The sequence below is a fragment of the Pantherophis guttatus genome, chromosome 16, assembly GCF_059756535.1.
Source record: "Pantherophis guttatus breed Tessera chromosome 16, ASM5975653v1, whole genome shotgun sequence".
Classification (NCBI taxonomy): domain Eukaryota; kingdom Metazoa; phylum Chordata; class Lepidosauria; order Squamata; family Colubridae; genus Pantherophis; species Pantherophis guttatus.
The window spans coordinates 12,665,831-12,693,709 of NC_142078.1; the positions used below are offsets into that span (position 1 = coordinate 12,665,831).

The 27,879-nt window shown below is 43.2% G+C and overlaps 3 protein-coding genes across 19 annotated transcripts in view; 1 reads left to right on the forward strand and 2 right to left on the reverse strand.

The window, feature by feature from the left end:
- Positions 1 to 818: 818 nt before the first annotated feature.
- Positions 819 to 9,309, reverse strand: LOC117665086 (beta-1,4-galactosyltransferase galt-1-like). 3 transcript variants are annotated; one of them, XM_087879570.1, is made up of 5 exons: positions 9,176 to 9,309; positions 8,477 to 8,788; positions 7,435 to 7,502; positions 6,165 to 6,376; positions 819 to 2,257 (listed from the first exon to the last, which is right to left on the reverse strand). In XM_087879570.1, exon 5 carries the CDS (start codon positions 2,208 to 2,210, stop codon positions 852 to 854), a length of 1,359 nt encoding a protein of 452 aa, XP_087735696.1. In that variant the 5' UTR covers positions 2,211 to 2,257; positions 6,165 to 6,376; positions 7,435 to 7,502; positions 8,477 to 8,788; positions 9,176 to 9,309; the 3' UTR covers positions 819 to 851. The 3 variants fall into 3 exon arrangements, with proteins under 3 accessions (XP_087735696.1, XP_087735695.1, XP_087735697.1); XM_087879569.1 differs by lacking the exon at positions 6,165 to 6,376; XM_087879571.1 differs by lacking the exons at positions 6,165 to 6,376; positions 7,435 to 7,502; positions 8,477 to 8,788; positions 9,176 to 9,309 and adding an exon at positions 4,841 to 4,860.
- LOC148111805 (uncharacterized) lies at positions 4,990 to 8,280 on the forward strand. The gene has a single exon (XM_087879572.1). It carries the CDS (start codon positions 5,120 to 5,122, stop codon positions 6,140 to 6,142), a length of 1,023 nt encoding a protein of 340 aa, XP_087735698.1. The 5' UTR covers positions 4,990 to 5,119; the 3' UTR covers positions 6,143 to 8,280.
- A 9,577-nt stretch (positions 9,310 to 18,886) lies between the features above and the next one.
- RALGPS1 (Ral GEF with PH domain and SH3 binding motif 1) overlaps positions 18,887 to 27,879 on the reverse strand; it is a 142,412-nt gene continuing 133,419 nt past the window's right edge. For all 15 annotated transcript variants that reach the window (XM_087879567.1, XM_087879564.1, XM_087879561.1 and 12 more), the window contains 5 exons: positions 25,960 to 26,065; positions 23,960 to 24,052; positions 23,069 to 23,174; positions 21,910 to 22,001; positions 18,887 to 19,628 (listed from right to left, as the gene is read on the reverse strand). In XM_087879567.1, the coding sequence (XP_087735693.1) occupies positions 19,599 to 19,628; positions 21,910 to 22,001; positions 23,069 to 23,174; positions 23,960 to 24,052; positions 25,960 to 26,065 (427 nt within the window). In that variant the 3' untranslated portion in view covers positions 18,887 to 19,598. The remainder of the gene's footprint in view (positions 19,629 to 21,909; positions 22,002 to 23,068; positions 23,175 to 23,959; positions 24,053 to 25,959; positions 26,066 to 27,879) is intronic.

The window sequence follows — 27,879 nt, forward strand, 5'->3', positions numbered from 1 at the left end:
TTTTCGCTGGCAGGGCGTTGCAGGAAGCTGTCGCGGCTGAAAACGGAGCTCGGGAGCCCGTTTTCGCTGGTAGAGCACTTGGGCCGCCACAGCCACCCCTGACACTAGTGATGTCACCTTGGCCACGCCCACACTGCCCTCCTTCCCCCCGAGGTCAAATACAACCCTGATGTGGCCCTCAATGAAATTGAGTTTGACACCCCCTGCCCTGATTGATAAGCTTAAACATCTTCAACATCGGTCCCAATGATTCAAGGAGATTGGTCGCCCAAAAGAGCGTAATCAAGTTCCACCATAGCAGCGAAATTCTAAAAATGAAAGGAACCTATAATAAAAGAGAATGCTACAGAATGAGAACTCACCTTACAGGAAAGACTAACCCACCAACCAAGGTATGGTGAAATACAGGCAGTTCTCGACTTACAACAGTTTCATTTTGTGACCGTTCGAAGTGACAACGGGATTGTAAAAAAAAAAGTGATTTATGACCGTTTTTCGCACTTCTGACCTTTGTGGTCACGGGATCAAAATTCCGATGGTTGGGGACTGATTCATATTTATGACGGTTGCGGTGTCCCAGGGTCATGTGATCCCCTTCTGTGACCCTCAGACTAGCAAGGTCAATGGGGAAATTCGGATTCACTTAACAACCGGCTTCTTAACAACTTTGTGATTCACTTGACAACCATCGTAAAATGGGGCAAAACTCACTTAACAAATGTTTCGCTGAACAGCAGAAACATGGGACTGAACTGTGGTCGTACGTCGAGGACAACCTGTCCTTAAAGTTTAAATGACCACACACACACACAACCATGCATAGACACACACTGATGCAATTTACTAAGGCATCAACCCTTTTGCTTTTGCGGCGGGTCACCGGCTCCTAAAATCCCGGATTTAAATAAGACATCGTTCACTCTGGGGATCAAAGTTTTGTTGTATCTCCAGAAAACTGGGTCTCGAATCAAAGTGCTATTGGGCGAGTTCATATGTTTGCCGATCCTGCAGTGGAAGTTAAAGGCGAGATCACTGGGGACTTCAAGGGAGCCTCCATACATCTTGAGAACAGAATGGACCGAGGTCTGAATGACTTTGGTTGGATCCACAATCATTTTCATGTTATTGAAACTGTGAACGTCTTTAGGTTCCTTGTGGATGTGTTCAAAGACGTTAAACCCCGGCACCGTTGTCCAGGACGAAAAGTTGAAAGGAGTCTCGGAGAACACGGTGCGATGAAAAACCTGGTTTTCGAAAAGGAAAATCCCAACTCCTGGATGTTCCTTTTCTAATCTTTCCATTAGGGACTTCCAGTCTGCATCCTTCAAGGGAAGAATAACCTCATCGGGGTCAATCAGCAAGACATATTTGCTTTTAAACATGTTGTAATAAACACAGTCGTTCAAGGCTGCGATTTGCCCGTAGTAGCCCAAATCTTTCCCTTCCATGGAGTAATGCCAGCGGGTCGAAACGTTCAGGTACGAATCGATGGGCCAAGGAATAATTTCCACGATGCCTTGGGAGATGTAATAGTTGAGAACTTTGTCCATGAGGGGGCTGCAACTGTTCTTGTATATCATCACTCTTTGGACCCCCAGAAGCCTGTACAGCTCCATGGACTGTACGAACTGCAAGACGTTGTCATATTTCCCAAACATGGTAGACATGCAGATCGTGAAGTTCACAGAGGGCTTCTCCGGATAGAGGTTTCGGATGGGAAATAGGGGCAGGTGGGTCAATTCCAGGTTGGGATTCTCGGGGTGGACAGAAATGAAGTGAGCTTCGCAGTCTTCCGGCTGAAGACAAAGCAGATCTGTGGTGCCGTATGGGAAACCGAAGCGGTCTTTGTGGACATCGATTTCTCCTTGTACGACCTCAATCATCTGGCTGTTCTCGCAGCAAAAGATGCAGTAAAGGTTGCTGACATTTTGATGGTGGATAATGCTCAGGACCCGGATGAGATTTTCCTGTCGCTTGTCAGAATAAGGGGTGATGATAAAACTGTGTTTATCCTGGAGTGGGGTGATTGTACCGTTGGCGAGCCGGCCTTTGCAAAAACTGCCAGGCCATTTCCCTTCCTCAACATTTTCGTTCAACGGATCCCAGCTTTGGCTCCTCTTCCAATAATACGACACAAGGAACAACGTAAAGATGAAAAGGAAGCCGCAAATTCGAGGGGACGAGCTGTTTTTTCTGCCGCAGATGGACATTCTGATAGCTCCTGCAGTTGATTGTTCAGTATTTCATTTTAATTGGTCTAATGAGAAGAAAAGAAGGAAGGGGGGGGAGGAAGAGAAAAGAGTGAGATGCCACCATGTTACTGCTTGTTTTGCAAGACGATCTTTTTGCAAGAGTGAGATGCCCAGGGGTGAGCTGCTGCAGGTTCGGGAAAACCTCTAGCTAAGATTCTGTGCAGTTCGGACAACCCCCAAATCCCACTCCTGGCTGGATCTGCCCTCCCTCCCCTCCCAGAAGTCCCCACGCGGCCCGTCTTGGATGCAGGTAAGTGCAGGCTGCATGCAGAGGCTCGAGGAGGGCAAAAAACGGGCGTACTAGAAGTTTGGGAAGGCTGGAAACAGGCCCATTTCTGGCCTCTAGAGGGCCTCCGGAACCTGGGGAGACTGTTTTGGCCCTCCCGGAGGCTTAAGGAAAGCCTCTGGAACCTGGGGAAGGCAAAAACGCCCCAACACCACCATGGTGCAGGAGGCCGACCAGGCCACGCCCACCATGGCCACGCCCACCCAGCAGCCAGGCAGAGAACCTCTTGCTAAAATTTTTGAAGCCCACTCCTGGAGATGCCACCAAGTTACTGTTCATTTTGCAAGAAGATCTCCTGATCTTTCGGGAAAAGGTTTTCAGTTCTTCTTCCTGTTTTGACCATCGAGATAGGAAACTAGGATTACATCGGGGTGTGGAGTCATCTCCCACTAAAAATAAAGAGGAAGGGGAAAAAAGGAGACGGAGAAAGGAAATCAGAACGAGGGGTGGAAAGGATGATGGAGCATTCTCTGCTAGTGTCCTCATGAAGATCCTCAGCCAGTTGTGATTGTTCTCCATCAGAAGAGCAACAGCAAGAATTTTTGTAGGAGGTGAATTCTAGCAAAGGGGGGACATGGAAAAGCTAGCAGAGAGCTAACTTTCTTGTGAAAGGGAGATCAGGGATTAGAACGGTTTGGGGAAGGGGAAGGGGAAGGAAAGGAAAGGAAAGAAAGGAAAGGACAGATGAAAGGGGAAGGGAAGGGAAGATGAAAGGGGAAGGAAAGGAGAGGAGGACAGAAAAGGAAGGACAGATGAAAGGAAAGGACAGATGAAAAGGGAAGGAGAAGAGAAGGGAAGGAAAGGACAGATGAAGGGAAGGAAAGGGAAGGAAAGAAGAGAGGAAGAAGAGAAGGGAACGGAAGGGAAGGAATGGAAAAGAAAGGAAATTAATGGATGAGGAAGGGAAAGGAAAGTTAAAACAGATAGGAAAGGAAAGCTAGGGAGGGAAGGGAAGGGAGAAGGGAAGGAAAGAGGGAAGGAAAGGAGAGGAGGACGGGAAGGGAAGGGAAGGGAAGGACGATGAAAGGAAAGGACAGATGAAAGGGGAAGGGAAGGGAAGGAAAGAAGAGAGGAAGAAGAGAAGGGAAGGGAAGGAAAGGAAATTAATGGATGAGGAAGGGAAAGGAAAGGAAAAACAGGAAAGGAAAGCTAGGGAGGGAAGGGAAGGGAGAAGGGAAGGAAAGGAGCGGAGAGGGGGAGGAGAGGAAAGCTGAGGGCTACTCTATTATTAACAGTAGCTAATTCACCAGTTTAATCTGTAAAATGGATAAATTTGACAAAGGAAGGCCACTTAAACACTTACTTAAACAGAATAACAGATGGCAGGGATCTTGGAGGTCTTCTAGTCCAACCCCCAACTCAAGCAGGAAACCCTATTTTCAGACAAACGGCTGTCCCATCTCTTCTTGAAAACCTCCAGTGATGGAGCACCCACAATTTCTGGAAGTAAGCTGTTCCCCTAATGAATTATTCTCAACTGTCTGGAAATTTCTCCTTAATTCTAGATCGGTCCTCTCCTTAATGACTTTCATTAGCTCTGTTTAGATCTCCTGTTTCCAAGTTGTATTTAAGGCACCTCCCAACAGACAGGATTTTTACTACATTAAGCAATAAGCAAGGCACGCTGCTTTCAACCTCTCTTTTAAGTTAAGACAGTGGAAGAGCCAGCCGCAACACTCTCATCGTGATTCCCTACAAGAGTCGGAAGACACCTTGGCCAGGTCTTCTCCAGATTGCTCAGCCCCACCACCCCAGATACTGATCTCCTGTGTGCTGCTTGGAGAGTCCAAGCAATGGGTTCAAGTTTAGCCTGGTTGGCCAGAGACTGAGTTGAATTTGCCTAGCCATGCCTCCTTCTCCCAGGAGCCTTCAGTGTTTCAACTCAGTCGGTCCAAAGAGACTTCCACTAATTTTCTCCATTGCGAAAAAATTCTTTAAAATATTCTGCCAGCCACAGAAGCAGCTCTCCTTCTCCCCTTTCCTCAAAATTCTTAACTCTACAGCCTGAAGTGTTCTCCAGCGGCGCGCAACGACCGCCAGGCGCTCTGTAGAGCTAATTAGCTCCGGAGCTATTTCTTTGCCTCAGGGGCCGATCACCATTGCCGCCATTAACAGCGCAGTGGCGGCGATCCATTTTACTTTCAATTTCGGCTCCCCTTGGCTTAAAATGACAGCAGAAAGCCTCAAACGCCTCAGAAAGCTTCGGGGGATCGTTCCTTTGCAGTTTTTCTGTCAGAAACACAGTAAGGAGCCACGTGAGTTTGGCAATCGGATCTAGCTTCTCAGAACATTAATTGCTTACCGCTATAGCTTACTGTGGTTTGGAGACTGTTGTGTCTGTCTCGCGCCATTTTAAATACTGCTGCATTTTAAATTGAGTTTTCGAGCTGGTCATTGATCAGTCTCACGCCTAATACCTAACAGCAGTGGCAATTGGGCATACGAGCTGTTGTGTCAGTTTGGCGCCATATTTGTCAGTATAGGAGTGAGGAATAATAATAATAATAATAATATCCAAGATTGTGTTTATTACTCCTGGTGAGTTCTGTGATTGAGTTTTTTTTTTTCTTGTCATTCCAAGATGGCGGATTGCAGCTCCTCTCACTCCAAAGATACTGCATCCTATTCTTCTTCTAAGAAAGCTATGTCTTTTGATCACAGTAAGGCAATTGGGGCACAATCTGGTCCTTCCACTAGATCCAGGGCCTCTACTTCCACAGCTGCTGATAAGGATGCAGAAAGAAGGCAAAAGGCTTTAGAGAAACAATTTGAAAAGGCAAAAAAGCAGGCAGAAGCTTCCACAGGCCTAGGCCTCATCACAGTTCACCCAGAGCCTAATATTTCTCTAACTCAGGATCTTCCTTCTTCTGCTTTACATGAGGATAGATTGACGTGGTCTCCAGATCCTACCACAGATCCTCCAGCTGATTTAATTGAGTGTACTGAGGAGATTATTCCCATATCAGGACAGTGTTCATCCGAACAGGGGGTCACTTCAGTCCCTAGGAGGTCAGTTCCTTCAACCACCTTCACTCCTACAGCAGCGGGACTCCTCCCTGAGGAAAATCAGGCCCCTGTTCTTTCCCAGGAACTCTGCCAGATGTTAGCCCAGACCATTGCCCAGGGCGACTCTGCTCTGCTTAGGAGGGGCATTCCTGCACCCGCCTCAACTGGCACCACCCCCAACGTGCACCAAGGCCACCCTGATAGGGGTTATTCCCGGGGTCCCCACTCACCCCAAGCTTCTCAGGGCAGTGAATGGTCTTATCCTGGGGAGGAAGAATTTGCAGAACATGATCTCTCTGAAGATAAAGGCAGATCACCAGACAAACCGGCCTTCACTGGCCTATTTAATCCCAACATGTTTAAGACCTTGTTATACAAGGCCAAGACCACTGCCAATCTGGGGGTTGCAGCTGGGGCATCTGATCGCTCGGCTGAGCAGGATCCCCATGCAAGGTTATTTACAGAACCGGTCACTACCCAGGACGTTATTCCCTCCCCTAGATTATTTGTAGACATTATCAAGAAACAATGGCTTCAACCAGGGTCCTTGTCTAATCCCAGCGGATTAGACAAAAAGATGTACACCGTAGAACGGTAAGTGGAAGACATGCTTAAGTTACCTGCAATAGATGCTCCCTTTGCCAATCTAGCCTCTTCCAACATTCTTCCCTCAGATTCAGCAGAAGGGTTGAAAACCAAGGATAGGAAAGCTGAGATGTCAGTTTGTAAGACACATCAAGCAGCTGCCTGGGCGATAGATCAGTCACAGCAGCCTCCTCCTTTAACAGACCTTCCCTTCTGTGGCTACACCAAATGCAGGCACGGGCTCCCTCTGGAGATGTCAGATTACATCAAGACATCAACAAATTAATTGCTGCAGCAGAATACTCTGCTGATGCAACTCTTAACGCGGCAAAGTTCGCTTCCAGGGCCTTGGCTTCCAACGTGACTTCCAGACGATTGTTATGGCTTCGCCATTGGCAGGCTGATATGAAATCCAAATGGAAGTTGGTGTCTGCTCCTTTTCAGGGCAGTAATTTGTTTGGTGACGTTTTAGATCCCATTTTGGTAGAGACCAAAGATAAAAGGAAGGTACTTCCCCTGTCTCACAGAAGGACCGATAGGAGATACTCTCCCTTTTATCGCAGGCAGTCCTTTCATGGGTCGGAGGGCAGTTACTCCGCCCCAACCTATCAGAGGACTTACTCTCCAACCACAGAGCGATCCCAGGATAGGACCCCGTTCAGAGACAGGTCCAGACAGCCCCAGTCTAGGAGACCCTTTCGAGGAGCCAGCGGTAGACCTTACCGCAGATCCAAATGACTCCCAGTCACAGGTCCCCATTGGAGGCCGCCTCATGAGGTTCTCCGCCCAATGGGAACTCATCACAACCGATGCCTGGGCTCTGCAAATGGTCCGGCTACTAGCCGGACCATTTGCAAAGCTACTCCAATTCCTAGAAACATCACTGCGCACTCAACTCGTAGCGCTGCCACAATGGCAGCCTGGGCTACTCAATTATTTAATAGTATACAACTTGGAGGAGGGATACCTCCATCTTGGAAGACAGCTTTTATTTCCTTGATCCCAAAGGAGGATCAAGATCATACGTATCCAAAAAATTATAGGCCGATATCACTTTTAAATACAGATTACAAGTTTTTTGCTAAAATATTAGCAAATAGATTAATGACAGTTATGCAACAAGTGATTCATCATGACGAAACCGGTTTTATAAGTGGTAGACAAATGAAAAGTAATGTAAGGCAAATTGTTAACCTGTTAAGAGTTGTTACACATGGAAAATACCTAACTATATGTACATGCTTAAAGCCATGTAAAGGTTAATCATTAATACATCAATTGTCCCTCCCACTGACTAATCCTTACCTTTGACTCCTCCTACTGTGTATATATACTGATGTCCTGGACTGCTTATTTGCTTGCCTGATGTTCTCCTGTAATAGAAACAAAGAAATAAATACTGTTTATATTCTCATGACTTGCATCCTGATTATTGGGCCTATATGAAAGAAATAATAGCAACAAGTTGGTAGCAGAGGATGGTTTAAAGGCCCAACCAACCCAAAGATGCAAGAAACTCCAAAGCTGGATGAAGGTAAAAGAAGACCTATTACCAGATCACTCAAAAAAAGAATGGCAGCTCAACTAACTCCTACAGAAACCACACTGAAAGAAAAGACAGAGAAAGAAGAGAAACTTTCCAATAATGAGATACTGCCAGATATCAAAGAACAACAATACAAAAATGAAGATACCCCCTCAGTCATCAAAAAAGAGGATGACATGAAAAAGAAAATAATTAATCTGATAGAAGAAATTCCCAACGATCCAAATCTGTTAGCGAAACTCCGCAATCTCATAGAAAATCACAGAGCAGCGACAGATGAGGAGGAAGATGAATCCAGTCAAGATGAAGAAAGCGAGGTAGGAAAACCAAATACTGACTATATAACTGATGATGAAGCTGGCGACGATTTTGCGCCTTTTTCATGGTGGCCATCTTGCATGACTAACTCATTAAAGATGGCCGACCAGCAGCCAATGGGATTTCAAAATTCAAAACCCAAGGCGGGATGTTTTCCCTACGAAAAAAACACCTACCAAACAACAGAAACAAATGATAAACTATTAAAAGATGATTTACCTAGCCAGCCTTCCACACTAGAAATAAATAATGCTATGCAAGTATTAACCGCGGCATTTGGAAAGAAACTAAAATTACCGGACCCACAGCCAGACAAACAGAAAAAATCCACTAAACTTACCTATAACAAACAACAAACTGAATTAAACTACATAAAAGAAGCCGCCACACGCAAAAAGATTTACAAGCCGCCACCCACCGAAACCAGCTGCCAGGCACACTCGCGAACCTCGCAAGAACCCAGAAATAAAAGATCATACTCACCGATCAGAAGACATCACTCTGAGCAGTCAATATATTCCGATAGCAATGATCCAGACCAGGCCCAGTTCTGCAGCCGTGCAGAGGAACAGAGCCGCCGGACCCTCCGCGATGACTTCGTTGACCAGCAGAGCAGCAGGAATGCCCCGGCGACTCGAACAACCTCACAGGCGACCATCGACTACTTGAGGCCTCGCAGAGTTGAGGCAGAAGAACATCCTAAAGAATGGAGCCTTCTCCCGAGAGCCGCGAGCACAGGATCCTTCCTCGGCAACTGCTGGAGAAAAATGAGATCCGAGCATGTGCAGAACGCCTCTGTAAGAAAAAATGCAGAAAACATAGACACAAGTCAGCACAGATATACCTCTAGCATTCCAACACCATATTGTGAGTTCACTAAAGACCTAAACCATGGACAGCGACAGACTGTAAGTAATTCTTCACACAACCCAGGGGCTTTACCAGCAGACTTTATAAAATTAAAGCTAGATGGATCAAACTTATTGGAATGGAGTCAACAGCTCCAAGTTATATATTTAAGAGAAAACATGTTATTATTATTTTTTTTAATTTGATTTATATGCCGCCCTTCTCCGGAGACTCAGGGCGGCTTACAATGTGTTAAGCAATAGCCTTCATACTTTTGTATATTTATACAAAGTCAGCTTATTGCCCCCACAACTGGGTCCTCAATTTACCTACCTTAGAAAGGATGGAAGGCTGAGTTGACCTTGAGCCTGGTGAGAATTAAACTCTTAGTAATTGCAGGCTGCTGGATGTTAAATGCTGCCTTAGGAGGCATTACGCCACTCAGGCACCCAGCAAACCCTGGACTTTTGAACTGGACTGTTTACATCATAAAGCTTATTATATTCTCATTGCCACTATATCACCTAGCATTTTACCCTAGCATTGAACACAACTTAACTGTTTCTGAAATATTTCAAAAATTGTTTAACTTGTTTCACAGTAAGAGTGTTGCCACAACAACCAGGATTTCTAGGGAGTTTCACTCTGCCAGACTAAAAAGTGGAACACCCATGAGTGAACATATTCTAAATTTAATTGCCACCAGAGCTGAGCTTATTCAAAGAGGGGAAAATATTTCAGAAGGAAGTTTAAAGAGTATTATAATCAACTCATTAAGTTCTAGCTGGGATAACTATATAACCCTGTTAGACAGTCTCAGTTTAGAGAACCTATCATTGGAAACACTTACTAACAAACTCATATCAGAGGATAATCTGAGAAGAGAACATTCCATGAGCCACAGGGAAAGTAGAACTACAAAGAAGGTAGAGTTCCAAAGCAGAGGTAGATATACACCAGAATGTCACACATGCGGTTCAAGGAATCATTATATGAGAGACTGTCCAAAACATACAAATAGGGACCAAGCATATCGCAGGGAGAGGACAGATAGAAGAGTTAACTTCACAGACAGACATTCACCTGATTACAGATATAAACATAGAGATTCATCCATCACTAAAGATAAAAAAAGTTACAGAGACAATTATAAGGAGGATAGACATGGATCATTATATGGACTAGGAGATAACAAACTCACACCAACAGAATCAAGTAACGCATGGTTTATTGACTCTGGAGCCACTAACCATACCACCAATAATAAGGAACTACTCAATGATTTCATAGAAAAGAGTTACCATGTTAAAGTGGCTAATCAAGACAAAGTCCTAGTGAAAGGAATAGGCAACACACACATCAAAGGCATAGGAAAAATAGAGGGGGTATTATTTATTCCCGAAATCCCACATAACATATTAGCTACCCTTAAATTAAGTGAAGAAAAAGAGATAGAAATTACATTCAAAAATGGAAACGTGTATATGACTAAAAACAAAAGGGATATAGGAAATATTGTTACCAAAGAAGGATTGACATACTTTCACCCAAAAAATGATGAAGGAGCACACACAAACATACTGTCAGGAAACAAAAAATGTAAGACAGATAATCATGGAGGTATTGAATATGACATGAAAAATGACCACATTAATGATGATGTTTCTATTGAGAAAATATCCAATGGTAAGCCAATGCATGATAAGTGCGCAGATTTACTCCATAGAAAGCTGGGACATGCCAGTTTCCCTGTTATTCAAAAAATGTTAGAATGTTTCTGATGATGTAAAAGTAAAAAATTGTAAAAATTATTTAGAATGTTCTGTGTGCAAATCTTCAAAACTCAAAAACAAACCTAGGCCAAGAAAAGCTACACGCACCACACATTCAGTCTTCCAACTGGTACATATGGACCTAGTTGGTCCCATAAGTATAGAAAAAGATACATCCTGACCATAGTTGATGACTTCGGTAGATATGGCTATGGGGTTTTACCTGCAGATGGTTTTGTGTGTGTATATACATTTAAGGAGCCTTGGTAGTACAGTGGTTTAATGCACCCTGTTATTAACACAGCTGCCTGCAATTTCTGCAGGTTCGAATCTCACCAGGCTCAAGGTCGACTCAGCCTTCCATCCTTTCTAAGGTAGGTGAAATGAGGACCCAGTTTGTGGGGGCAATAAGCTGACTTTGTATAAATATACAAAAGTATGAAGGCTATTGCTTAACGCATTGTAAGCCGCCCTGAGTCTCCGGAGAAGGGCGGCATATCAATCAAATAAAAATAATAAAAAAAAATAAAATAATTCCTTTAAGCTATCCATCTCCCTTTCCATTGCTTGTTCCCACTTTATCTTCTCCTCTTATGGTAATTTTAGTATTTCCTCATATGTACTAGGTGACAAAGAAATATATGTGAAGGCACCCCCCGGAAATAATATGCAGAAAGGAGAAACTTGGTTATTAAACAAAAGCTTGTACGGATTAAAGCAATCCGGAAAAAGATGGTATGAGTGTTTGGCAAAGATACTTAGAGAAATGGGTTTTTCAGCCACATCCGCAGATTTATGCTTTTTTATCAAAAAGGGGGAAAATTCCATAGAGTATGTACTCATATATGTTGATGACATTCTATACTATGGGCAACGAAAACATGAATGTGATGAATTCGCTGAAAAACTGGGCAAACATTTTACATTGAAAACCTTGGGGAAAGTAAATAAATATTTAGCTGTTCAAATTGACAAGACCAAAGAGGGATTCAAATTATCTCAAAAAGAAAAAATATTAGAGCTTTTACAAAAATGCAATATGATTGATTCGAAATCATGTGAGTCTCCCATGCAAGCTGATTTTATAAAGAACATGAATAACGAAGGTGATCCATTTAAAGACAATACTTTGTACAGATCAGTCATTGGTTCATTACTATATATTTCTAATTGGACTAGGCCTGATATCACTCTTGCTGTTAACCTTCTGTCCAGACACGTAAGCAATCCTAATACATATCATTGGGAAGGGTTAAAAGGGTCCTTAGATATCTAAAATTCACCACTGATGTTTGTTTATACTTAGAACCTGTACATTCAGAAAAACCTATTCTGTCATGCTATGCTGATGCGAATTGGGCCGGAGATTCAAAGAGTAGAAAAAGCACATCTGGTTATGTCTTTCTTATAAACAATTGTCCCGTATATTGGTACACTGGTAAACAAAATTTAATTGCAACCTCCACAGCTGAAGCTGAATATATTTGTCTACCAAAAGCGGCCAATAATTTAATGTGGTTTGACGATCTGCTATCTAACATCTGGTCTGAACCCAATTATCCCATAACCATCCATGAAGACAATACAGCTGCCATAGAAATTTCAACTTCTGAAGCAATAGGCCAGAGTCGCGCCATATAGATATAAAATATAATCATGTCAGACAGCTATCTAATATAGGATTTATTAAAGCTATTCATTGTGATATGAGTGAACAGGTTGCAGACATTTTAACAAAACCTTTACCAGTTAAACAACACGCTTATCTAACTTCGAAATTGAATATATGTATATAAATTGTAATATTGATAACCGTTAGGTATTTTAGAGGGGGATTTGTTACACATGGAAAATACCTAACTATATGTACATACTTAAAGCCATGTAAGGGTTAATCATTAATACATCAATTGTCCCTCCCACTGACTCCTCCTTACCTTTGACTCCTCCTACTGTGTATATATACCGATGTCCTGGACTGCTTATTTGCTTACCTGATGTTCTCCTGTAATAGAAACAAAGAAATACTGTTTATATTCTCATGACTTGCATCCTGATTATTGGGCCTATATGAAAGAAATAATAGCAACAAGAGTATCTGGGGAAGAACAACCAAGTCCCTGCAGTGTTAATATTTCTCGAAGCGCAGAAAGCGCATCTTTGATAAAACTTTTTAATAAAAAAAAAAAAAGATACGATAAACCAAAATACTCTGATAATAATACGAGTTGTTTCCAGCAAGAACGCACTAGCTGCGTGCGACTTAAATAGGCTAAGGGGGTGGCCAATTATCCTCAAGCCCTACTCACGAGGAGACCTCCTCCTCCTGAGTAGTCACTCCTGCCTTTTGGCAGCCCTGCATGCCCGAGCATTGAGGAGAGGCTCCTCCACTTCGCTCTCTCCACCGGAAGGAGCCTCTGGAGGTTCTGAAGACCCTGGCTGAGACTCTGCCTCTGGCAACACATCCTCTTCAGCCTCCTCGCTGTCCGACGTGAGCACCGGCTGTGCAGGCTGCTGGCGCAACCCCACATCACCCTCCTTTTCATCGGAATCAGGCACGATCCACGCAGGCCGCTGGCGGGCCACAACAGATACATAGCAAGCTGGCAAAAACTCACCTACTCACATTGCTTCAAGAAGCTGGCAGCCTTTTCATCTTCTGTGGCTCGGCGTGCGTCTGTCTCGATCAGCCTCTCTTGCTACAGGAAGGAGTGAGTCAGCTCCCTCTTCGGCTTCTGAGATTCTTTCCTAATCGTCTTGTTAGGTGGCGCAGGAGGAGCAAAAATTTGAATTTACCTGGGCTCTGAGCAAAGGGAAACAGAGCTTCCGAGCCCTCTGGTGACAACCGAGTTTCAGGTTTTTTATCCCTTTGCTCTAGCTAGGTAGCTGGTGGGAGGGGAATGATCCCTGTTCAGGTAGATGAAGGGGAGGTGTAGGCTGGTTTATCTTTTGCGTGCTCTTTTGTTTTGTGGTCAATGCCTGGCATTTGTGAGTGTTTTCTGTGTCTCTGTGTTTGCCTGTGGGTGTTTTGTTAGACGTTGGGAGGTATGGATAGGTGGGCCGGGACGCACGAACTCGGGGGAGAGGGAAAAATCACGGAGAGATCCAACCTAGAACTAAGAGATCTAGAGAACCAACCTACCGTGTTGCCCCGAAAATGAGACCCTGTCTTATATTTTTTTGAACCCTGAAATAAGCGCTTGGCCTTATTGCCATGCGCTCAAAAGCCCGATTGGGCTTATTATCAGGGGAGGTCTTATTTTGGGGGAACCAGGGTAGAACTAAGAGAACTAGAGAACCAACCTAGAACTAAGAGAACTAGAGAACCAACCTAGAACTAAGAGAATGTGAGAACCAACCTAGAACTAAGAGAACTAGAGAACCAACCTAGAACTAAGGGAACTAGAGAACCAACCCAGAACTAAGAGAACTAGAGAACCAACCCAGAACTAAGAGAACTAGAGAACCAACCTAGAACTAAGAGAATGTGAGAACGAACCCAGAACTAAGAGAACTAGAGAACCAACCTAGAACTAAGAGAACAAGAGAACCAACCTAGAACTAAGAGAACTAGAGAACCAACCCAGAACTAAGAGAACTAGAGAACCAACCTAGAACTAAGAGAACAAGAGAACCAACCCAGAACTAAGAGAACTAGAGAACCAACCTAGAACTAAGAGAACTAGAGAACCAACCCAGAACTAAGAGAACTAGATGAACCAACCTAGAACTAAGAGAACTAGAGAACCAACCTAGAACTAAGAGAATGTGAGAACGAACCCAGAACTAAGAGAACTAGATGAACCAACCTAGAACTAAGGGAACTAGAGAACCCGGGAACTAGGCTACCTGGTGGCCAAGGCAAGGCAATGGGAAGGCATGGTGATGTTTCCCTGGCACACAGGTGCCCTTAATGGGACCTGGCCCTGTGCCATGAGGGTTTTAGAACCTGGACTGAGGGTTCTGGACCACCAGGCAGCCCCTGGGAAGGTTGGAGGGCAGGCAGGAGCCAGGCTGAACTGTATAGCTTTACCATCGATCAACAATTCTTTTTACCTTCCCAGATCAGAACAAAGAGTTTGTTCCCTATGACTATCCTTAAGTGTTGTACCTTATGATTCTTGACGAATATATCTTTTATGTATAGAGGAGCCTGGTGGCGCAGCAGACTAATAGCCTGTTATTAACATTCAGCTGCCTGCAATTACTGCAAGTTCGAATCTCCCCAGGCTCAAGGTTGACTCAGCCTTCCATCCTTTCTAAGGTAGGTAAATTGAGGACCCAGATTGTGGGGGCAATAAGCTGACTTTGTATAAATATACAAAAGGATGAAGGCTATTGCTTAACGCATTGTAAGCTGCCCTGAGTCTCCGGAGAAGGGCAGCATATAAATCAAATTAAAATAAAAAAAAAATAAATGTACTCCAAGAGCGTTATGCATTAAGGACAAATTCCTCGCGTGTCCAATCACCCTTGACCAATAAAGAATTCTATTCTATCGGAACAAAGAAGGAGAAAAAAACAAACAAACACCCGAGCCATTTATTATTTTTTTTACATTAAAGTTTTTGCTTTATTTAGTGAAACAGTTATTATCAATGTAACAAGCTGAAAAATACAGCAACCCGATAGAAGACTGAGGTAACAAAATACTTTGCCGGAAGAAGAAGAAGAAAAAAAAAAAACAACAAAAAACAAAAAACAAACTTAAAAAAAAGACTTCCACAGGAGGGTGAAAAAACATCCGTAGTTTCATCCGGAAGGAGACAAATTCACAAGGCGTGGGAGAGAGAAAAGGCCTTTACAATAAAATGCCATGCAGTGGACCGCTGGAAATATGGCTGAAAGGAACGTGGGGGGAAAAAAAATAAATTAAAATAGTGCAACTAGGTCTCACCGAGGAAAATGAAACCAAAAATCTAGAAACCACAAAGGCCAATACGGCTGAAAACCAGACACTTCTGGTTTCTGCATCCATCGAGTGCTACTTGGAAAAAAAAAAAAAAACCAGAAAAACCAATCCACCATGCATTTTTGGCACTAGGTTTACACGAGCTAATAAATTAAGAAGAACGAATGTTGCCTCGATACGCTGCTACATGGATTGTCGTCGTGGAAATCGATGGACGGGGACCGTTTTTTCCCCCCAAAAGTGGCTAAACGGCGGTCAGTCCCAAAAGAGTGACTTGTCCCGGGCTGGACAGGGTAGGTCAGGTTTCAAAGGCAAAAATAAAAATAAAAATAAAATAACCTCCCTTGGAGCACAGATATGTCCACACATGCGCGCCCATCTCCATTCCTTCAACCGAAGGCAACTTCGACCTCAACCCGTTTCGCTTCACCCGGGCTGCCAAGACGACGTCTCTGGTTGAAGGAGCTTCAACAGAGATGGGTGTATGTGTGTGAAAGTACTCTTTTCACACGTGCGGTAGTAGCCATATAGTACCTCCTTAGTGGATCTCGCCACTTGTCCTTTCCCTCTTGTGATGCCCATCTCATCGAACGCCAGCTCGGAAGGTCCTTTCCCAAAGTGGAAAACTTCACATTTACCGAGCTTTGGCCCTACCCGTCATTGGACAGATATGTGGGGGGGGGCTTTGGATGAGGAGGGCTTTTCTGGGGGAGACCCAATAGTATCAATTTGCACCTGCTTAATTCACAGTCAAAGATGCACAATAAAAAAAGTTAAAAAAAAAAGCTATAGAATCCTCATGCTTTTCATAGGACAATTACCATTTAAACGTGGATTATGCTAAGAAGAAGAAGAAGACGAAGAAGAAGAAGAAGAAGAAGAGGAGGAGGAGGAGGAGGAGGAGGAGGAAGAAGAAGAAGAAGAAAGAAGAAGACACTGTTCTATTACTCATTTATTTCACATTTTTCAAACCACCCTGCTGCCTGTATTGCTGAACGAAACACCATGTCACTCCGTCTTTACTGTACAGTTTTCTCCGGGCTGTGAGCCACAGTGCTTACTTAATATCGCTCTACCAAAGTCAAAAAAAACCCATGGCAAACCTTCCTTTTGCAACACTGGTTCTTTTTTCTTTTTTTCTTTTTCTTTTAATGATTAATTAAAAAAAAAAAGTAAGTGAAAACCAGTTTCCTACATTCCAAATACAGAGGGACTTTCAAGATTTTGGCATTCATTCTCTCTGCAAACACCTGCAAGTTTCTTTCGTTAACAATGGAGAAGTGTGTCTACTTGGGCACGCCGAAACAAGCGCATTTTCCAATGTCATTTAAAAAGAAAAACAAAAAAAAACAAAAACTAGCAATTTCCAGTCCTGAAAAATTTTCACAGGAAGGTGACGAACGAAAATGACGGAGGTTGGTGAGAACGGAGCTATGCCGGTACTTCCTCCTTTTTAAGACAAGGATATTTTTAGAGTGGGAGGGGGGATTCCCCCCTTCCTCGTTCTCACCCAGTAAATCAATAATAATTTTTTTGTTTGTTCTGAAAGCTTTTGACAATCAAATCCTGAACTTCGTTTCTGGAAGTCAGACTAACTTAAAATTCAGCACACGTACAATTTCATAGATTTGCTTAGTCTTTGCATGGTTGGGGGGTGGGTGCGAACATAGGAAACTGCTATCGCGTCCTTTCAAAAGGATTTCATTAAAAAGCACCTCTTTTCTTGACTTAAAACGATGTCTGGCTTGGGCTGCTGCCATTAGTCATTTAACTTTAATTAACTTGCTAATCACCAAACCAGAAAGTTTATGAATCGGGTTAATTTTATTGCACTAGTCCAATCCTCGGTGTAAATAGGAATTAAAAACTTGATTTTTTTTTTTTTTAAGAAAGGAGTCCGCTGTCTGTATTTTACTCTCTAAGCAACAGGTTTCATTTTTGTACCAATTTTTTTTCCCTTTGGACCAAATGCTGCATTGCATTTGAATGCTGGTGTCACACCCTTTGAGCAGCTTGCTAATAGTCCCATCAGTCTCAACCCTCTGTTTTTATATATATATAAACACGATTCCCTTTTGTTGCAAATCGGTTTTTCATAACAGAGAAAAGTTTCTTGTTTGCTTGACTGCTTCTCAGAAGGTGTTTCAGCAGCTTATTTAAAAAATGAATAAATAAAGGGAGATAAGTGAAATTTAGCACAGTTGTAAAAAGGGGATTCATGCAATTTGGAGCCCAAATTTGCTAGATGCAATTCATTTCCTAGCTGGGTTAATGGGGTTGGAAGCCAGATTTTTACTGGTCATTATGCAGCTTTTTAAAGGCTCCAGGTGAATGGTGCATCCTCCTACACAGAGGTGTTATTAAGCCATCTGACAGAAAATCCCGAGTTCTCTGGAATAATTATTCTGGATTGCAGACATTCAGAAATCGCGATGGATGCTACATCGGGATGATCAACCAGAAATTTGCCCATCCTGAAACTCTACAGCAACTACCTAACTTGTAACCCCCCCAATTTGTTGGAATGGCTTCCAAGAATTTCACCCCAAGAGAAAACAAGGATTTGGGGGGTGGGGGGTGGGGAAATGCCAGGGGCTGAGACATGTGTTCTCATTTCCTGTCCAAATCCAAGAATTTCTCTTACCTTCCTTCGCTCTTAGGAACAGGGGATAGACAATACGGCGTGACGCTTAAAAAATGCACTACAATCATTAACGGCGAAGACATTAAGCATACACGTAAAGTAAACAACGGCTTGGAAGAGAACCAAGATCCAGCCAGATCGGTAGCTGGCACGCTCTTGAAGTACGCCGGACTTTCAAGCCAAGGGCACTGTTTATCCAAAATGACCATTGGCTTCCCCACATCTGGATTAAGAAGCTGGGTCATTTGGCTGTCCCCCCCCCCCAAGATGCCACGAAGCAGCTCATGACTTCGTTGCAAGGCATGGTTGGGCAATCAAGTAACGGGGGACATTTTGGCTATTCTAGCTTGCTCCAAAGAACACTTGACTTTCTGGCTGGGTAGAATGGGATTTGGGTTCGGTGAAAACCTTCTCTCTTTTAAGAGAAACAGGGGAAGGAGAGTCCTTATTAATACTTTCCCCTCCACAAAAGCTTTTCTGGGATCGGGAAGTTCTAAAAGCAGCCCTGGGGGGCGGGGGATGTAGGAGAAGCTCACCCAGTGGGACATTTTGGATGAACAGCCCCCAAGCCACACAATTGAAGGCAAATCTTTCCTTTGGGATGAAGTAAGGAGCCTTAAAACCGAGCGTATTACAGTAGCAATTAGTCCCTTCGTTGCCAGGGGTACCTCCAGTTAATTTAAAAAACAAAACAAAACAAAACAACCACCACAAAATACAGCACAATTAATTATGAATTACAAATAGGAAAAAAAAAAATCACAGGTGATATTTTTATCTTGTGCCAAAATACACATTTCCCAAATAGCTTCGGTTTGGGACGTCGGTCGCGTCCCTACGTTTGATACAAAAATCTGAGGCAGCCACAGGGCGAAGCAGCTCAGTGCACTTAAGGTTATAAAAAAATGTCGTTTCACAACGTTTCTATTCTAATTGACACTCTGCAGCAAGTTAACACTGTCAAATGTTTGTTGTTTTGTGCATTAGAAATAACTGTAAACCCAACATGGGCTAAAAGTTCTTGAGTCACATAAAGCAGCTTGACCGTAAAAAGAGCAGTTAAAAAAAAAAACACCTGCAGAGATGTGACAGATAAATTTGTGGCAGGACAAAAATCCACAGCCGTCGGGACCTCCACGGCTAGAGTTAAGGACCCAACGATCCTGTGATGGGTCAGGCTGCATCTCCAAACAGACCAAATCCTCTCTTTCATCAGTGCAGTGAGTTAGATCCTGTCCCAAGGATAACATTCACGTTTCTGTTTCTAGAAGCTGTATCATAATTACTTTCAAGTTAACATAGAAAAGTGCTGAAGTCGCTGTGGGAGACAGCTGGTTTGCTCTGAAGTCTTTCCTCCTTGCTTCAATGGAAACCCATCTTCCCATCTTGCAGTTTGGCACTGGACGTTATACCGCACACTGGAGCAGGTTACTCAAATGACATAAGGTTTGCAGGTACCTGGAACATCAAGGAAAAATATGGTAGTTAATGAAAAGTTCTGGATAAATGGCCCATGGATGGAAGTTCCTCGCAAGAAACCTCTTCAAGTCAAGTAAAAGTCAAGACAAGTCAAGTAAAGAAAAAGTCAAGTAAAAGTCAAGTCAAACAGAAGTCAAGTCAAATAAAAATCAAGTCAACCAAAGTCAAAGTCAAGTCAAGAAGAAGTCAAAGTCAAGTCAAGTCAAAGTCAAGTCAAGAAGAAGTCAAAGCAAGTCAAGAAGAAGTCAAAGTCAAGTCAAGTCAAAGTCAAGTCAAGAAGAAGTCAAGTCATGTCATGTCAAAGTCAAGTCAAGAAGAATTCAAGTCAAGTCAAGAAGAAGTCAAGTCAAGAAGAAGTCAAAGTCAAGTCAAGAAGCTCAAGGTTGACTCAGCCTTCCATCCTTTCTAAGGTAGGTAAAATGAGGACCCAGATTGTGGGGGCAATAAGCTGACTTTGTATAAAAATATACAAAAGTATGAAGGCTATTGCTTAACGCATTGTAAGCCGCCCTGAGTCTCCGGAGAAGGGCGGCATATAAATCAAATTAAAAAAAAAAAGTCAAGTCAAGAAGAAGTCCAGTAAAATTCAAGTCAAGTGAAGTAAAAGTCAAGCAAAGAAGTCAAGCATAAGTCAAGCCAAGCCAAGTAAAAGTTAAGCTGTCAAGTAAAAGTCAAGTCAACCCAGTAAAAGTCAAGCAAAAGCCAAGTCAATTTCAGTTAAAGTCAAATACAAGTCAAGTCAAGAACTCAAGTATAAGTCAAGTCAAAGTCAAGTCAACCCAAGTGAAAGTCAAATCAAGGAGAAGTCAAGTCAAAATCAAGTCAAGTCGAAGTCAAGTTAAGTAAACTAGAAGTCAAGTCGAGAAGTAAAGTCAAGTCAAAATCAAGGTCAAGTCAAGAAGTCAAGTCAAAGTCAAGTCAACCCAACTCAAAGTCAAATAAAAGTCAAGTCAAGTAGGTCAGGTTAAGTCAAGTATAAGTCAAGTAAAAGTCAAGTCAACTCAAGTCAGTCAAGTCAAGAAGTCAAGTATAAATCAAATCAGAGTCATGTCAACCCAAATGAAAGTCAAGTCAAAGTCAAGTCAAGAAGAAATCAAGGAAAAGTCAAGTTATGTCAAGCCAAGTAAAGGTCAAGTAAAAAGTCATGCCAAGTCAAAGTCAAGTCATGCCAAGGCAAGGCAAGGTAAGTAAAAGTCAAGTCAAGTCAAATCAAATATATTTATTACAGCTTTGGCCACCCTTTAGAGTAGAATTAAAAACAAGAAACAGCTTAATCCCAAAATTTGTTTGCAAACCTTTGGGTTACAATCTTTTGGATTGCAAAAATTTAGAGCTGCTTAGCACTATGCATCCAGCCTTATCTACTTAACTGCCCTACCAGTGCAACCACTGATGAAGACCAGGACCATCATTTGTGATTGGTCCACCTCAAGTTACCTATGAGGATTGATGCATGAGATGAACCAATCACAAATGTTTGTCCTAATCAGCATCAGTGCTTGAGGTTAAGCAGGTATGACTTCAATCCAATACTATCTTGTTTCTGGATTTAGCAAGGTGAAGAATCCAAAGTTTACCGTATTTTTCGGAGTGTAAGACGCACCTTTTTCCCCCCTAAAAGGGGGTGAAAATTTAGGTGCGTCTTACACATCGAATGAAGCCCCCCCACCCACTACCCCTCCCTCCCTTTGGCCTCTGCCTCACAGCAGTTACCGCCTTGCAAGCAAACAGCAAGAAAAAACAGCTCTTTTCAGCTTCAGCATAAGTTAATTGGATCTGCCTCCCGACTCTCAGCTGGTTTGCGCAGGGCTCTGCTATTTGCTGCAAAGAGGTAAATTGCTAGAGCAGATTTTTTTTTTTCCTTGTGCTAATCAAGTTATGCTGAAAGTAAAGCAGGCCGTTGGCTGTTGGCTGCAAGGAAGCAAAATTGCTCAGAGGCAGAGGCAGATTTCTTTTTCTTCTTTTCCTCACCAAAAAAGGTAGGTGCGTCTTATACTCCGAAAAATACGGAACTTCATGTATCTCCTGGACTTCACCTACATCTAAGAAACACCACAATGTTTTTGGTTCTCCTTCTCATTTTTCTCTCTGTTTTTGGGCTAGAGATTGACCTACACAATGTCCTTGGGAAATGGGAACAAATGAACCTGGATTAAAAAAAAAATTCTCAGGAAGGTTTGTAGACACTCTAACCCAGTGAGCAAAACATCTCCACTGTTTCGCTGACAATTCGCTTAAAATCAAGTAGAAGACGGGCTACCTGAGGCCTGTTGCTTCTGCAGGCATCATCCAAATGTTTGTGCCACAATATTGCGTGAAACCTGGAGCCGGTCTGGAACTTGTAAACATTGCCTGCAGAGTTTTTTAAAAAAAGAGAGAGAGAAAAAAAAGAACCAAGGTCTTTGTGATTTGCTAGCAACAACAGCACTAAAGAATGGCATCTTGAATGTAAAAACATCCCCATCCTTATGATTAATATGATCAGTCAATCATAATAGTCTTCTAGTCCAATCCTCTACTCAAGTCGGGGACCCTATTCTATTCCAGACAAATAGCATGATCAACTGAAGAGTAAAAGAAAGGGAACAAGCACCGGAGTTTACAGAATAACAGAATTGGAAGGGACCTATGAGGTCTTCTAGTCCAACCCCTTGCCCAAGCAGGAGACCCTAGACCATTTCAGACAAATGGCTATCCAGCCTTAAAAGCCTCCAGTGATGGAGCACTCACAACTTCTGAAGGCAAGTTAATTGATCTCACTGTTCAGAAATTCCTCCTTAGTTCTAGGTTGCTTCTCTCTTTAATGAGTTTCCATCCACTGTTTCTTATCCTGCCTTCTGGTGCTTTGGAAAATAAATTGACCCTCTCTTCTTTGTGGCAGCCCCTCAAATGCTAAAGGTAAAGGTTCCTCTCGCACATACGTGTTAGTCGTTCCCGACTCTAGGGGGCGGTGCTCATCTCCATTTCAAAGCCGAAGAGCTAGAGCTGTCCGAAGACGTCTCCGTGGTCATGTGGCCGGCATGACTCAATGCCAAGGGCGCACGGAACGCTGTTACCTTCCCATCAAAGGTCGTCCCTATTTTTTCTACTTGCATTTTTTACGTGCTTTCGAACTGCTAGGTTGGCAGAAGCTGGGATAAGTAATGGGAGCTCACTCTGTTCCGCGGCACCAGGGATTCGAACCGCTGACCTGCTCAGGGAGCACCAAGGAGCCCGAGATTCAACCCCCGAGCTACAAATGTTCTATAGCTATTTCTTTTTTAATTGAGGCTAAAGCCTCGTGAAAAGTTTTTGTGGAGCTTTGATTCAACAGCTCCACTTCTAGGATTCTTTAAAAATAATAATAATACAAAAATGTGGTCTTGCTTATTTGTTGCTCAGCACAACCTCACTCTCTAAGCCTCACTACAAGGGCTTACCTTTATCTGGGTTGTTCAGCTGAAAAATATCAGGATGCTCAGGATCATCAGGGAGGGCTACCATCCAGCCCACGATGGAAACTTTTTTTCCAGGAGTCGATTTATACTGTGAAACGGAAAGTCAAATAAAAATACCCGATAAGATGTCTCTGGCTACCATCCAGGAAGTGGGAATTTCTGTTGTGGCCCGCCAGCAGCCAGCAGAGCTGGCAGCAGATTCGGACAGTGAGGAGGTTGGGGAGGAACGTGGACCAGTCCTGGAATCTGGGGAAGGCTCAGGCAAGGGCTCTGCGTTGGAGGCAGAGAGGGGGCCAGGGCCCATCTGGTAGCTCTTTGCTGCCTCTGGAGCCTTCGGAATCTGACATCAGCGAGGCAGAAGAACAGTGTGAGCCTGTTCCTAATGTGCGCATGCACAGAGCTGCCAGGAGACAGGAACAATTAAGGAAACAGGGTCAACTTGGGAGTAAGGCTTGGAGATGATTGGCCCTTCCCATAAGACATAAAAGGGAAGCGAACGGGACGTGAGGTTTTGCAGGAAGCAATTAGTTCATCTGGCCGATTCAAGATTTGAAACTTCTGTTTGTGACTCTGTGCCAAGTTTGGCCTTGCCCTGTGTCTGGAAATTAGCTCTCTGGCAGCATTCCACGTGAGATAGGTGGGGTGTTGATAACCTTCCTCTGACAGACTGTTTATCAAGCCTTGCGGACTGTAAATGAAAGTAATTTACAGCCGTATGAATTAAAGAGGTTTGCCGGGATTACGTTTGTGCTGTTTAATTTCTAAGGAAGCCTAGGTCAGAACAATTTCCCTTGGGAGGGGCTGCGACGTGCCCCCCCCAAATCCTCGCCCACTAACGCATTTCCCAAACTCATAATCCCCGTTTTAGCTTACGTGCTTCCTCTCGCTGCCCCTTAAGGACTTGGCTCCGAAATAGATCAGAGTGGATCCCGAGAGAGTAATCCAGTATCTGGTCCAGGAAGACAGCTGGAAAAAAAATGAAAGGGAATTGTAAAAGCCAAAGCTTTCCCCTTACGAAATCCCTCAACTTAACAAGAGTTTGTTTAGTGTCCGTTTGAAGTGTCGGTTTGAAGTTATTGACGGTTGCAGTGTCCCAGGGGTGTGTGTGTGTATGGATTCACTTAACAACTGTGTTATTAATTTAACAACTGCAGGGGTTCACTACGGCAAGGAAGGTCGTAAAATGAGGGGAAAAACTCCCTTGACAAATGTCAAGTAACATTTGTCAAGTAACGTTTTGAGCAACAGAAATCTGGGGCTCCGTTGCAGTTGTAAGTCAAGGACTTCCTTCCTGTAATTTACTTATGACCAGGTTCCTCTCCCGCTCTGTTCAGCCAAAACTGGGAAATTTATCAAAGCTCCGTTTTGAAACTTCAGGGCAAAAACGCTGCCGTGAAGGAAGCACTTGAAATCAGGAAAGACTAAACAGTCAACCACATTCAAGTTTCATTTTTTCCAGTGGTTTTTCCTCTTTTTAGCGTTTTGTTCCTCACTACAAAAAGGTTGGAAAAGAGCTGCCGGTGTCCCCATCGCTCCTTTTTTTTTTAAAATCAAAACATGGGAAAAAAAGAAGAGAGTTCGTGTATCTTTCCTCACTGTTTATTTCACCCAAAGTTCACGTACAACAATTATAAGGGCAGATAAGGATCCTTCGTGCTCTTTGGACCTTAATTGATTCCTTGCAGATGTTTCCTTATCCAACCACAGAAGTGGCCAAAATTGTGGAATCCTTTTGGGGAAAAGTGTATTTTCTAAAACTAGCTAATAACACCACTTTTTTTGGGGGGGGGAGTAGTCCCATAAAATTATATATCAATGGAAAGATAATTTAATCGAGAATGTCATGCCATAACTTTTAGGAAGGATTTGCTATTAGAATAGCACTTACAGTATAAAGAAGATGAGTGAAACACGTAAAAAAATCGAGATTATACAAAAATGATCACCATGTCAGTGAATCCTTAGATTGGTAGCCTTTAGCATGAATTACGGCCTTACAAAGTCTTCCCATGGAGTGAACCAAGTCTTTGAGTTCTGCAGCTGTTATCATGTGAAACCAAGATTGAACGATGGCTTCTATTAACTGGGTTTTATTGCTGGGTCGCTTCTGACTAACCCAAGTTTCTTTAGTTGGCTCCATAGATATTCAATTGGATTAAGGTCTGGGCTATTCTAGCAGTGGAATATGATTGTCTTGAATCTCCCAAAAAAAAAAAAAAAAAGTGGTGTTATTAGCCATCAATCTTCAAAAATACACTTTCCCCAAAAGGTTTCCACAATTTTGGCCACTGCTGTAGATAACATCATCAGCGCTAGCAGTGACGGGTAGCACTGATGATGTTATCTACGCTGGTCATGAAGCGTCTGTAAGAAGGAGCCTTGGTAGTACAGTGGTTTAAAGCACCCTGTTATTAACACAGCTGCCTGCAATTACTGCAGGTTCGAATCTTACCAAGCTCAAGGTTGACTCAGCCTTCCATCCTTTCTAAGGTAGGTAAATTGAGGACCCAGTTTGTGGGGGCAATAAGCTGACTTTGTATAAATATACAAAAGGATGAAGGCTATTGCTTAACGCATTGTAAGCCGCCCTGAGTCTCCGGAGAAGGGCGGCATATAAATCAAATTAAAAGAAAAAAAAGAAAAAAAAAGAAAACAATCACGTGACCCCCAAGAACTCTTCATTTCAACGTGGAGCTACACAATTTCTCCTCTATTGGTACAGCTAGGCTTACTATTCCACCCATCATCAATTTCTCAAGCTCACTAATTTAAGGAGCTACCAATATTGCTGTGTTGATTGAAACTGAAAAGGAGACACTTCTTGCCCAGGGTTTTGCTTTTGCTACAGTCCAAAGCGTATTTGATGTGGTTACCGTAGGCTTCCGGCCTTCCTTCAGCAACGTCTTTCTTCTCAGGGGGCCTTCCATAGTCACCACGCCCATGGAAGCCCCCGATCTGCAACTGCAGGCACCTGCTGGGCTGAACCGAGAGAGGCACACAGGTTTGTAGGAGCAGCAGAAATTAAGATGATTCTTGCATTACGACGGCATGCAAAATTGATATTGACGGAACCCTCGGCTCGTGCAACCTGTCTTCTTCTAAGCATGGACCCTCAAAGTACGGGTCCTCTTCTTCTTCCATGTTTGAAGAACTGCCTTTGTAATACAAGACTTGATCTTTTAGTGCCTGTGGCATCCTTGGTGCTCTCTGAGCTGGGTGGTTTCCTTGCAGGCATTTCATGACCCAATTAGGTAACGTCATCAAGTGTTAGAAGGAAGTGGGGTTTGCTCTCGGTTGATGTCAGGGGTGAAATCCAGCAGGTTCTGACAGGTTCTGGAGAACTGGTAGTGGAAATTTTGAGTAGTTTGGAGAAGTGGCAAATACCACCTCTGGTTGGCCCCAGGAGTGAGTGGGAATGGAGATTTTGCAATATCCTTCCCCAGGAGTGAGTGGGAATGGAGATTTTGCAATATCCTTCCCCAGGAGTGAGGAGGGAATGGAGATTTTGCAATATCCTTCCCCAGGAGAGGGTGGGAATGGAGATTTTGCAATATCCTTCCCCAGGAGTGAGGAGAGAATGGAGATTTTGCAATATCCTTCCCTAGGAGTGAGTGGGAATGGAGATTTTGCATATCCTTCCCCAGGAGTGAGGAGGGAATGGAGATTTTGCATATCCTTCCCCAGGAGTGAGGAGGGAATGGAGATTTTGCAATATCCTTCCCCAGGAGTGGGGTGGGAAAGGAGATTTTGCATATCCTTCCCCAGGAGTGAGGAGGGATTGGAGATTTTGCAATATCCTTCCCCAGGAGTGGGTGGGAATGGAGATTTTGCACTATCCTTCCACCGCCATGCCCACCAAGACACATCCACAGAACCGGTAGTAAAAAAATTTGGATTTCACCACTGGTTGATATACTAGTGTCCTGCCCGGTCACTGTTGGCGGGAGTGTTCTTGGTGGTACTTAGATTGGGCTGTTGTTTACTGTTGGCTTATTTGTCTGAGTTGGTAGTACCTTGATTGTTGACTTCTTGATTGTTGGCCTAGTCTAGTGCTAATCTTGGTGTTACTCTCAATTTATCTGGGCATTGATTGCTGTTGAAAAGATATTTGGGTATTGTTGTTACCTAGTAGGCTAATGAAATGTCTGCAAGCAAATAGCAAAGCTCAGAAAGCACCAAGGACCCCATTTCTCCTCCTATCTGCAAACCCCACTCCCTATTGATACCGATGACGTTACGTAGTAGGGCCATGAAACGTCTGCAAGAAAAGCACCAAGCTCAGAGAGCACCAAGGACCCTGAGATATAAATATTCCCTTCCAGAAGTACTTCAGTTCAATAACAACGAAAGCCCATTAAGTGAAGGATGACAAAGGGGGAGACATAAAAATACAGCTTTTCTTGGCTGATAGCTGTGCTCAAAACAACACTGTGGTTGATAGGTTAGTCAAAGCCATTGACTGTGAAGCCAAATAGATCCTAACTTTTCTCACCTTGCCGAGTAGAATGAGCAGAGGCAACTGTTTTATATATATATACGTCTTCTTAAGTTTTCGCGGGTGTGCATATGCAAAAAATTAAAATCTCGGGTGTTTTCCCGCGTCATTATAAATAAGTTGGTTAAAATATTTAAAATCCCAGCTTGAAATCTTCTAAAAATCCTTACAGAGCACTCTGCAAGGTCCTTTAAAACCCCAGCTAAAATCCTACCAGTGACTTTAAAAGCTGGGATTTTAACCAGGATTTTAAATATTTTAACCAACTTATTTACAATGACGCGGGAAAACACCCGAG

What these genes read in the sequence shown, in the direction of transcription:
- LOC148111805 (XM_087879572.1), top strand. Translation starts at nt 5,120, where the DNA reads ATGGCGGATTGCAGCTCCTCTCACTCCAAAGATACTGCATCCTATTCT.
- LOC117665086 (XM_087879569.1), bottom strand. Translation starts at nt 2,210, where the DNA reads ATGTCCATCTGCGGCAGAAAAAACAGCTCGTCCCCTCGAATTTGCGGC.